This window comes from Plutella xylostella, chromosome 29 (genome assembly GCF_932276165.1).
Source record: "Plutella xylostella chromosome 29, ilPluXylo3.1, whole genome shotgun sequence".
Taxonomy (NCBI): Eukaryota; Metazoa; Arthropoda; class Insecta; order Lepidoptera; family Plutellidae; genus Plutella; species Plutella xylostella.
This window is the reverse complement of record NC_064009.1, coordinates 8163538-8176779: the sequence shown is the minus strand read 5'-3', so window position 1 is coordinate 8176779 and position 13242 is coordinate 8163538. Positions and strand designations below refer to the sequence as shown.

The window sequence follows — 13242 nt, the reverse complement described above, 5'->3', positions numbered from 1 at the left end:
GTGATTTTAATAAATATGTATTTTATTTTTCGTATACTAAAGTAATCGAATTTTTTAACGTTTGTGTATTTAACAATCGTAATAACAAACCTTCGTGATTATTATATCCATTCGATTTTTATAAATCGATATTTAAACAATCGTTATTGCAATATTTTGTAAATTAGGTACATATTCGGTGTTTCCAAATCGGAAAAAAGTTTTTCGGAATTTTTGGGTGTTCTCATACCAGACGCTACAAAATTCTTAAACATCATACTTTGATTTTTTTAATAATTTGAGTAGTTTAATTTAAAGTTTTTAACAATAGTGCATCTTATCTTATTTTCACATTCATAAAAAATAATATTTACTTTTTTGGAGAAAACATGTACTCCCACGCATTACTTTTTTGTTAGGAATCGGTAGGAGAACGAGATAAATTTATATACACGATAGAGCAAAAGCGGGTCAGTGATCGTCACTGAAAGAAGTTACTCTCGGAGTCTCGGTGGAACTCGGACTCATATTACTCCCTATAGTCTATGTTAGTAAGTGATAAGAAGATAAATAGTTGTCTCAAGTGATTAAAATAAAGAAAGGGAATATGGGATGAAGTTACAAAATTTAGGTAATTTAAATTATCGTTTGGTCTGTTTAACAAAGCGGGACATTTTTGCCCTCGCGGGGGACAGCGGGACGCACAGCTTGAAAGCGGGACTGTCCCGCCCAAAGCGGGACGTATGGTCACGTTAACCATACACCACTAAACAACTTTCTTCTATCCTATCCTGACATAATGATATACGGACTAAATATAATTTAGATTTTTGTACAATTTTCTTTAACGTCGAGCGCGCCACGTCCACAACACCTACCATGTTCCCCAAACTTGGACTCACCCAACTCTCCTTTGTTCCAGGTGGTGGCCCGCCGGCACGACTTGAAGCTGATTGTGACGTCAGCCACAATGGACTCGTCCAAGTTCGCCCAGTTCTTCGGCAATGTGCCCACCTTCACGATCCCTGGTCGGACGTTCCCCGTCGAGACGTTCTACTCGAAGAATGTGTGTGAGGACTATGTCGATGGCGCTGTTAAACAGGTAAGTCTGTCGTGAATCTACCTAAGTATGCAATTTAGATGGTTGAAGAGCTGTTGGCTGACCTGCTGGATAAATGCGGGAAAGCAGTGGACAAGAGTGGCACAGAAAAGAAAAAACGAAAATAGTTGGTCTCTTTTTAACCGACTTCAAAAAAAGGAGGAGGTTCTCATAGTCTCTTCGTTACTGGAATTTCTTACAATATTAATTAACTAATAGTACCTATGTTAGATACTTACTCTTTAGGTATTCTGTTTGTCAGCCCTCTTTGATTTACTTTCCTGTCCTTCAGCCGTTTCTAATCCATTTCCTACTCAGATCTCCATTTCTTATAAATATTTTTTTACATAAATCCATAATCGTTATTGAATTAATCGAAGTCACAACTTTCATTTTTCATATGCTTCACACCACGCTTCGTCTCACTTCGTCACTTGTGTAAGAACTAAACTGTTTGATCTAATTAGTCTGTCACATGTCGACGTTCGGTCTAGTGAGCATATTAATATTACATTGCTCAATTAGGTACATACACGTTTCATAAAGTGAAGTCTTATAGTTTATACCTTATCCGAATGGAGAGTAGTGTGTAAGTGTAAAATTTTATTTTATATGATGAATAAAAACATTTGTCTTTGACTTTATACTTCGATAAAAGTTCGCCCAAAATCTGCTCGAATTGCGAGATATTTTAAACAAGAAAACTTAGGACAGTAGAAAAAACCATGTTTGTTTTAAGTTGTTCAAGTATTAACTAAGTATTCATAATATGCCAAGATTATGGTATTATAATATTTGTACAATTGTTTCAATATCCGCCTATTGTTTTCTCACATCTATACCCACAATGTTAGACTCACTCGTTCACTTGAATTGAAGTTATCATCTACTTTATATCACCTTGCTTTTCATTCATTGTTTCTATATCGCTGGTTCCATATTTTTCAAGATTTTATAGTTGAAAATCGACAACCTCTACTCAAACTTTCTCTTTGTCTATTATACGGTACGGTACGATAAAAGCTTAAGATTTTTGATAAGAGTACTACCCTCCCCTCAAAAAAATAGTAAAAATCCGTAAGTTTCTTTCGTAAGCACATGACATAAATTTCTCAAAAGAAAATATTATTTTAACTTTAGCTGTAAAGCTAAACCTTTTTCGCTAAAACCACTATGTAGTTGAAAGCCAGTTAGTCTACAACTCTACACCAGACAAGTCAACGGACTCCGAATGTTTCTTCAACGACCCTGAAGGTCATTTACCTACGATTTTACCAATTTAATTCATCAGAACAGCGAGTTTTCGACGTCTATGAATTAATTTGTCCGACCGCAAAGTTTATAGTTAATTGATTTGATTTGCGTCTGACATACTGAAACAGTTTTCGGATTTTTTTAAGCGTAGGCTCATAGTAGGTGTATGTAAAGTTTATCTGTAGACTTGTTTGCACTACTTACTTAGGGCGAATTCGTCCAAACATCATCTTACACGAGAATAACTATACCGGAATAAAATTTATACGCGAGTAAATATCTAGGATAAGTACATTTGCATTCTACCAAGTTATACCATGATTAATTGAATGAACAAGGAACGAAACTGTAATGCAACTAAAATAAAAATAGTTGCGTTTCAAAGCATGCAATAGAAATGACATGCCAACTTAGTTTGAATGGATTATAATAGTATGAAATTGTTTATGTTTTAATATTTTATTCGCTGTTGTTATTTTGAGAATTTGCCTATTAACTTACTTTTGTTTATGTTTTGACAGATGTGCTTATATGTCATTATGACGGTTTTCTAATCAGCTGATGTGCCGCCGCCATTACAAAATTACTCTCGGATAAGCTCGTTACACGGTCAATTTTGGCGGTATAACATTTTATTCTTGGGATAAGCTACTTATCTTGGTTTCAGGTTTGGTAGAATGCAAAATCTGCTTACTCGCGAGTAACTAGTACTTTACTCGTGAGTAAAAAGTTACTCGACGTTGGTCGAATCCGCCCTTACAGATTTTCGAGATTTCAGTTAACTATAGGCTGTAGCTGTAGCTGTAAGATTAATATTTTAATTACCTGAATATTTTTAATGGTTGTATAACGTCGGTATAAGTCACCACTAACTTATAGATAAACCACTCGTGAACATGAAAAAAAAAATACTATGACGTATGACGCTAAATGTGTGGTATTCTTGCCCTCTTGTGACCCTATACCATAGATAGACAATACTCTCTACCAATAACTGGTAAACAACACTAATTAGTAGGTACTTTTTGACCGCATTTACAACCCAGTTATTTATGGCTACGCCAACAGACACACCTAGGGAAGGCGTCCATTTACTAATGAAAGCGTAATGGGATTAAAACATGACGACAAAACACAGGTGAAGTAAAAACTAAAGCATACAGGCGTCTACTGCAACCAGACCAACCAAAAAACCAGAACATTCTTTCTTCGCCCTTTCTCCCCTCAGTCTAAGATCATTGGTCCAGCGGGCTGGATGGAAAATATTAGGGTTAAAAGGCATGGCAACAAACAAAAAAATATGTTTTAAGTTATATAATTGAAAATGTAGTGTAAAGTATATGTACTCAATATTTCAATGGACATTAATAAGCAAACAAAATCGGCGTGTAAATTATTAATAATAATTAAAATGAGACTCTACGTACTTTCTTGTGTATACTGTTATTAACACAGGTGTTAGTTTCCATACAACTTTGTTACCATGCAGAATTGCTGCTAAGCCACAGAGTATATTTGCTGCTTTTTAATAATATTTTACTGATGGTGATGTGCCATCGGAAATAATAATATGTCGTGCGCAAGATGTCATTTGAGCGTGTGTATATTTGTTAGTGAACACAGTTTACGTGTATCGACAACGATTTTAGGATTCAAATTAGTATCGAATTTGACACTAGTTAGTTCGTTAATGTTATTTCGTTTTGACTTCGCGACAGGGTCCGAGGTTTCAAGCGGTTCTTAACTTTATAGTTGGCTTTAGGCCATAATTACCCCAATAGTACTCAATACCAATTTCTTTGGAGAGATTGTGTCCAATCTGTATGTCTAGCAAGGGGGCTGGAAATACATAACAACATAATCAAATATTATTTTTAGCTTTTCGGTCTAAGCACCGTAAACAATATATTTCCCTGGCCAAGGACCACATGATACGAATAAGATTACAAGGTCACGATTCGAATCCGGAACCCTTGAATCAATAGTCCACGACATGATCGTTGTCATCGTAGTAATGATGTCACACAGATATTCATCAGTAAATAGAAACAAAAAAAATACGTAGAAAAAAATATCATCATGACAGTTAAGAATCCAATTAATGGATCGATAAGATTTTAAAGATTTATTTATCTACAAATAATAATCGTTAAAGTATTTTTTTTATAAAGAGGGGGCGTGTCATCTATTTACGTCATTCGGTACAAAAATTAAGAAGATGTATGTATGTATGTATGTACGTAATGTATTGTCAATCTATTCTTACATATTTTACACACCCAGAATTTCTTATGCTAATCAATCATTGTATTTTTTGTAGCAGAGAATGTCTTATGCTAATATTTGTAATTTTTGTCGCTCTACTGGTAATTAAACGATGAGCATTTATACATATACCAATAGAATAATGTCTGGTGTAATTCGTAGTAAAGGTAGGTGTATAATCTGCAACAGATTTGGTCGAGCTGACACTTTCCCATTTACGACACACATTACATATTGTGCTTACTCCTTTTGTTATTTAATGTATTTTTTTTTTTTTTTTTTTTTTTAATAAATGATTATCACTCCACAGACTTTATGTCCGTGCCTTTTGAAGAGTGGTAATTTTTATGAGATAGTTTTTAATTCTTTTATCTACTTTCTACTCGGTAAGGAAGTTTAGTTTATATATATTATCTTTTATATATATTTATTTTGTCTTTAGTTTATATATTCTTTCTTTTATATATATATTGTTCTTTTTCTCTTTTTTTTTTCACTGCTGGGGGAAAATCCACATGGACACCTGGGAAGAGGACCCAGGTAGTGTCGGGCGTTAACCGACTAAAAACCCCCAGCCGTGTATCTCATTATACAAGAAATGTCTTTTTTTTTTTTCTTTTTTTTTTTTTTTTTTTCCTTTTTTTTTATTAATGGTTTTCAGAGTCACACTTACATTAGTAATGGCAACAAACTTAAGAAGGACAGGGCCAATGCCAGCTTTCTTCGGAGAACTTAGTAGACACCTGGCAATGGCTCGGCCCCTCAGTCGTTATAGGTCATGTTTTGCCTGATGTTAGTGTGTGACTCTGTTCTTAAAGATAACTTATTTTAATTGTTAGTTTTTATAATAATTTTGCGCTCTTAACCAAAATTATATTTTATGTTTTATTCCGCCCCGTTATGCCTTCTTAACATTTCCCCAGAAAGTGCAATGACCTCTTCGTCTCGATTCTTAACTGCCATTTTTAGATTGTACTCGAGGATGCGTTTCTTTGGCGCTGTTATTGCCGTTTTAGCGAGGTTGCCGATAGCGTCCTCGGTGTCATCCGCATAGTAGGTGCAGGTGGTGGTGTGCCTCGACAGCGCCACTACTGCGTGAGGTACGCTATCATGCAGCTTTATTTTATCTTTTGTTCTAATGATAATAACGGATTCGTACGTCAATCCCTGTGCTTCGTGTATGGTTAGGACGCGTGAGCCCATTCCTTCACCATACCCTTGGCTGGTCAAGGTCTCTTTTTCTTCCTGTGTATGCACCAGGAACAGAGTGTTGGTTTGGGATTTGGGAATTACTGCGTCTGTTAACCTTTTCAGCTGCAGGGATTGGATGCGCGCTGTGGCTGCGTATATGCCTGAGTATACTTCCTTTAGGGCGTATGCAACATCCATGGGGTTTCTGTATGAGCACAACAGCTCCTGGGTGATGTTTGCTACCAGTGTTGGGCGATTGTACCTAAGCTCGAATAGGTTCTCTCTGTCGATATATGGTAGCTGATTGATGTCTCCGATCAGAGCAATATCACAGGCACGAGACAGGTGGGCGGCCATTACGATTGCCCCGAAATGGTTCATCAGGGCTTCGTCAATTATCAGGCGTTGGCATCCGACATGTTCTCTAAAGCCGTTTACCAGGACTGATGCCATCGTACGCACCCTAGTTCTGACCATGTCACCAATACGATGCGCTAGCCTGTTTCTTATGTCGATGGCCGCCTCAGTTGTTGTTGTGATAATGGTGTCTTTGCTCACATCGAAGTTATTTATCACCCAGGTTGTCTTCCCACATCCAGGTACCCCGTTCACCCAAGTGATAGTGGGCATCGTCCAGTGATTCCAGTTGGCGTTGATGGTTTCCACTTTTGCTAGGATTTTATCCTCTAGCATAATCCTGGTGCACTGGGCGACGACCACTATTTGGTTGTTGTGTGGGACAGTAAATTTTGAGGAGTTGCATTCCCAGGGTACAAATCCGCTTTCCTCGCTGTAAGCCGCCATATACGCTCCAGTCATTTTGCCTCTGAGGACTTGGCAACTACTGTTATCGTATATGCAGGCTTCGGCCTCCTCGAGTAGAATTTTTAGCCGGCCTTCGTTTTCTTGCCTGTAGGCCTGCATGATGGTTTTGCAGGACAAGAGGTTTACCTGCTTTGTGGCGGTTGTTATTGCCACAAATTCTATGACGGCATTCTCCAAATGCTCTTTAGGGGAGGTTGCTGTTTTTAGCTTCGGTGGGACCACCTGACCCATGTCGGCTCTTGTTATGGTTCTTTGGGCCGTTCTTTTCGGATGGGGCCTTTGGGGATTTGGCGCCACTCAGGTGTCCTCTGTGGTTTCCCCATAAGGCTTTGGGCAGCTGATTTGAATGCCTGAAGGAACCCTTAATGTATGTTTAGTCCACCAACCCGCACTTGGCCAGCGTGGTGGACTAGGCCTAAACCCTTCCTTCATTGGAAGGAGACCCGTGCCCCAGCAGTGGGGACGTAATGGGTCGTGATGTATGTTGTGTGTTTGGTTCAATAAAGTTATATTGAATGTACATAGAATGGTATTTAATAATAATTATAATCTTATCATTATTTTTCAATATCGCGAACGTGGTTGAATTGTCACTGGCTTTTATCGCCGTTATGCCACCATCATGTTAATTATTATATTTGAGCCGTTGCTTTTATCAGGCTCTATAATAAATTACTCGTTTCAATTACCTGCCACATGTTTGTTGCGCTAAGGTTGTCCGTAAGGACGTTCTGTTTGACCTGTATCGATAAATTTTATTACGTTATACAGTGCATTTAGAACCATGTCGCATTGTAAGTTTTATTTTTATTTTATGAGTGGTTCCTCTCCGATTGATGTTTTGGTCATCTTTATCTACCTGCATTGTGACCTATAATTAATATAATCTATGATTTTTGTCTGACTTCTCTGGAGGTTCTTCACGCTCATTTAAATAACATTTAAGTGATAGCTTATAATATGGATTAGAGGAAAACTATCAATAACGCAAAGCTCCGGAAAAGTTCAAATAATGTAAATGTTTTTTTTTGCATTATTATTTAACCAAATAATATTGACCTTATAATCATAATATAGTACGAGTATATTATCTATGAACACGTCATTTAATTGCACTTTACCGATCGATGCGATGCTATTCTTACACATCAAGTACCAAATGATTCACAATAATTGTTTGTCAGCTAAGTGCGCAGTATGATGATCATAGATAAGATAAATATAGAATAGGACGAGTTCTTGTCCTGATACAATACCTTATTGAGCGAGCTATAGGTGTCATGGCACCTTACCGAGGTCACACAAGAATTCACAAGATGCATTACTGAGTCTGTCAACGTGTACGCAGTTCTAAGTTTAGACTTCTGCCTATACTTTTAGGTCTTGTTAGGGCTTTGTAACTAGTTAGCAATAATACTCATAACCCAAAAACTAATGACTGTAGAAAGCTAAGCGCATACTCTTGCATGACGAAATATATAGTTTTGGGGCATTACTGCGATATCCGTCAGTGTTCTTGTTATGGAATAGCATTCATATACATATACTTACATAGTATGTGATCGAGTAGGTTATCCATTGCAAAGTTGCATGTAATCGCTAAATGGTGTTAATTCGTCACAATACCGCCGCAATGGCGATGTGGAATATGTGGATGCGTCGGCGCGGTTCTCTTTTTATTTACTGACAATATTGGCTATAAAAACATACAGCTCTCTATACTTACTTCATAACTTCTTTTTCTTCATCCCTATACTTACAAGTAACATTAGACAATTAATGATCTACGCAATTAAGGCATGATGATAACCAGTTCAAACTTTGTGGTACGTATCGGTAATTGATATTATTTTTTCTAGAATTTCCCAGAGTCGTAGAAAAAAAATATCCTGTAGAGAAAAATATAACCTGTAGGCCTGCAAGAGAGCAAAAGTGTGTTTGACCTTCTAGTTATCTTATGTTTTTTGAAACAAACTATACTTACTTAGATGGAGCAGAAAAAATAGTAAAACTTAGTCAGGTGTCAATTGGAAGTGGAAGTTGTGTAGTATCTAGATCGATTGTAGAAACTCATCGATCATAATTATAATAATCAACAGTTTCTGTAATGAAGCAATTACAGCTGGTAATTGCCGGGTGCAATCAATCATTGGTATCATTAGTAGAGATCACTTTAAACTGGCAACGTTTCTGCTTGTTTGAACTATTGAAACGATTCCTTGGTTCGGCAATTTCCATAAATACTTTTTCCCGGGACCTTCACTTGGTCTTAAAGGGGTTTCCTGCGGAAATTCGGGAATAACCTATGTGTTAATCTAGAATGATCCAGTCGTTTTCCTGCGAATAGGTGACATGCACCCAGCAATATGTACCAACTTTCCGCTTTACCCGTTAGTAGAATGTATAATTGCATATGGTATAATCCAATATGTATATTATGTAATGTAAATATGCAGGTTTGCTCATCTTAAATCGCATAAGCAGGAGAAAGACAAGTCCCTATATAGAGATCGTTAGAATAAATATTAGTAGATCCTCCCGCTCATTCCATCATTCAGCCTCGCTATCTCAATCCCAGGCAACGCTGAATGCTCAAGGAAAGCTGCTGATACACTACTTACCAAGGTTTTGTTTTTATAAATATACCTACCCACGTACTATTGGATTGTTTCAGGCTCTACAAATTCACCTTCAGCCGGAAGAGGGAGACATGCTGATCTTCATGCCTGGACAGGAGGACATCGAAGTCACTTGCGAGGTAATTAACCCCAAAATCCAAATAATAAGTACTTGTTAGGGATGTGGGAATAGTCAGTAGGTTAGTTGGGTAATATATTGGTGTACAACAGCCTCTTAGTCATTATCAATAAACTCACTCTCTTCCATCCAAAAGTTGTCTGGTAGAGATTGCTACAAGCAATAAGCCCGCTCTCTGTACTGTTTTTGGTGCGAATAAAGTGTATTGTGTGGCCTACTGCTTAAATTTCGACCACAGCGGCTACAAATATATAATTGAAATCAACCAACTATGCATTAATGGTCAAGTGCCAGATGTGTCCTTAGAACGCTAGTAGATTCTATGCTCTATCACGCTCATAACCTAATAATGTGTGTAGAGAATGTAATCCGAAAAAATAATCACTAACGATAAATCTTCTTCAAAATCTGTCTATAATGTGACATATTGGGGACGGACGTAGTCACTTATATAGTCACGAAACTTACATAATGTCGAAGACAAAGACTAGACAGTTCAATTATTGTTGTAATCGTTCAACTTCTCAATACCTCAATATGTAATCGTAGGTTGAGATGGCAACAGTCTGGGACTGGGACTGACATCTCAGTTGCCTCCCAGATAGCGAGTGTCGTCCGAAATATATGCATGTTATGAGTTCTGAATGACCGATAACTGTTGCTAAACAGTGAATGGGGACTCATTCATGCATTGGATAAAAATAATTTTAGATTACTTTAGACACTCACTCTGGTATGCTCGATATGATCAAAAGCACTAACTTTGACCGGGTATAAAACTCAAGGTGTTGCAGAAGTGGTGTTATAATCCACTTCGGCGACACCTACATGTCGACACATATATTATACCGACCTGTATACCCTGATTACACCTACCGAGTAGAGTGGCAAGACAGTATCCTCGGCCAATGAACGTCTAGCAATTGAACGAGTGCTCGGCCGAGGACAGTCTCGGCCACACTAGTCGATAGGTATAATCTGGATAATAGCGTCAGCTGGTTTCTTATATCATCATCATCATTATCATACGACCCATCACATCTCCACTGCTGGGACACGGATCTCCTTCCAACGACAGAACGGTTTAGACATAATCCTTCTTATATCCTCATCTTACAATCCTTCATCATCATCAGCCTATAGCAGTCCACTGCTAGACGTAGGCCTCTCCCAAAGCGCGCCACTGGGTGCGATTTATGGCTTTCCTTACAATCCTTACAATCCAGGTGTTGACGGAGCGTCTGGGCGAGATTGACTCGGCGCCGCCGCTGTCGGTGCTGCCGATCTACTCGCAGCTGCCGGCAGACCTGCAAGCCAAGATCTTCCAGCGCGCGCCGCCCGGCCAGCGAAAGTGTATTGTGGCCACCAACATCGCAGGTAATTATACCGTCTTCCCCTAGAAGCGGAAGCTTAATTAGGTAAGGAGGTATGGAGATACTCTTCAATGCCGAAATACACATGCAGGTCCATTATCGACGTCGATAAACAGGTTTAATGAGCGGTCCACCAATCACAAAACCGTATTTATGGCGAAACGCGAAATAAATATGTTTATCTACGCCAAGATCGTCGCCACCAATATTGCAGGTAATTACTTCAGCTTCTAGGTGTGCTATGACCATGCACCCAATGGGGCAGAAAAATACGTCTCTGTTTGTAATATATTATATTATATTATAAAAACGGGAAAGTTTGTAAGTATGCACGGGAAAATTACCGGAACAATTTTGATTAACTTTGGCCGAAAAGGGGTCAATCTGGACAACTTTACCTCTATGACTTTTGAAAATTCACAAAAGAAAAAATAAGTCAATCCGTGATTCACCCCTTTTACTTTGGTCCACCTTTTATGGGACAGCCTGTATAGGCAGATGACAACATGCATTAACACAGAGGCTATTTTATCCCGAAATTCCCACGGTAAGACTCCAAGGGAAAGCAAAGCTCCCGGAATTATAAAATATTTACTATTATCTATTATGTACCTCACAGTCATAACACGCGAATAGCCCAGTGTCCCCAATTCACACTTTACATGTATTACGACTAATTGACTAACCACAAGCACAAACCATTACAGCTAATTACAATTAATAATAATATAATTAGTGATAATTATAAATGAATGACTGCTATGATAATTCCGTCATTAACGTTCGACAGCTAATTCGCGGTAATGTTTATCAATGCATGGTCGGCGTCACGTTTTGTGCAATATTTACACAATAAATAAACACTAGCTAAGGACTAATTACCGGTTTCACACCTGAGAACGATACATTAAACAGAACTTAAGTATGACAGACGGCATTTTTATTGGCTGAACTATCATTGAGGGACTGAAGTTCATGCTTAGGTAAATTTACTCAAATAAGAAACTGGGCCTAAGACTGCTTGTAGGTATCATGGCCATATTATTATTATTTTTTTATATCGTCTACTGACACTAGGTACTAAACTTACCAATGAAAGAGTTTAGATAACTGAGATCATCAATCAATAGCATTGATAAGGTATCCTACATTGCTGAAGTATTGTATTCCATTCTATTCTCTGTGGGGGTGTCAGTAACTGCACTGAAGTCTTTATGCATATCCCCAAGCTCTAAACTGCCTTCCTAAGCTTGGACCATTTCCCACCACGCTGGTCCACTGCGGGTTGGTGGGTTCACATATCTAGATGTACTAAATCTAGATATGCAGGTTTCCTCACGATGTTTTCCTTCACCGTAAGAGCGATGGTATACATTGTACTTAAATTCAAAGAACTTAAAGAAGATACTCGAACAAAGAAGATGTCAGCGCCGGGATTTGAACCCGCATCTCTGGCTTGAGAAGTGGGCGCTTACCCGACTGAGCTACCACCGCTCTGAAGTATTGTATCTTTACACAATAAGATAGGATGTAATCTCACCAAAAATTAACAATCTTGTTTAACTGCATACATTGCCAAGTAGCCTCTGCATCTGAAAAATATCCTAGTGATAAACTACTGTGGAATCCTTGTAGTTATTTCATGGTTTGCGCTAGGAACTCAATGTGCTTATTGGAAACTTATCTTACCCGACACACTCAGCCTTTGTAAAATAGGCTCTTAATTTATCACTTGTTTCTTTCCAGAAACTTCACTGACGGTTGACGGAATAATGTTCGTCATAGACTCTGGCTACTGTAAGCTGAAAGTCTACAACCCTAGGATCGGTATGGACGCCCTACAGGTAAGCAGTCTATGCAATGGTTTATCTTCTTAGCGTGTCGATGACAAACACTAGAGCTAGGCTAGCGTTTGTCATCCTTGTTTGAGGATTAGCCAGTCAGACTGATTGCTATACAGGTTGTTGCAAAAAGGGTATACTAAGCCGAAACCTACATGTGCAGCATGGTATATCTAAGCTTGAAACTGAAATCAGAATTTGAAAATTCGCGAAAAAAAATATTCATTTTCCATAGAAACATAGGTTTCGGCTTCGTATACCAATTTTGCAACATCCTGTATTAGGTATAGTTGATATATCATTCGGGGAAGCACCTTTAGTGAAACTCGATAATTCTGAATTCTGAAGCAATGAAAATAAATTTAGAGCTGTGTTATTTAGTGTGCAATTTAGTATGAATGTCAACAGAATATGACACTGACCTGGCACCAGCTCACATGCTCAAGTTAAACAAACCGATAAGATCTCTTGCCAATTTTCCTTAGCCGTTTTTCCTTACAGAAAGGTTCTGGAGTGGAGACCCCGTGTCGGCAAACGGCGTGTCGGTCGCCCCCCAACCCGTTGGTCTGATGATCTGCGGAAGGTAGCGGGAAGCCGCTGGATGCAGATGGCGGGTGACCGTTTGGGGTGGCGATCGTTAGGAGAGGCCTATGTCCAA

General features: G+C 38.4%; 1 protein-coding gene across 1 annotated transcript in view; it reads left to right on the top strand.

The window, feature by feature from the left end:
* Positions 1–13242, top strand: part of LOC105385764 (pre-mRNA-splicing factor ATP-dependent RNA helicase PRP16) — a 66808-nt gene that overhangs the window by 47787 nt on the left and 5779 nt on the right. Inside the window, exons 13-16 of the mRNA XM_048631848.1 lie at positions 902–1081; positions 9288–9371; positions 10597–10747; positions 12490–12587. Coding sequence (XP_048487805.1) covers positions 902–1081; positions 9288–9371; positions 10597–10747; positions 12490–12587 — 513 coding nt within the window. The remainder of the gene's footprint in view (positions 1–901; positions 1082–9287; positions 9372–10596; positions 10748–12489; positions 12588–13242) is intronic.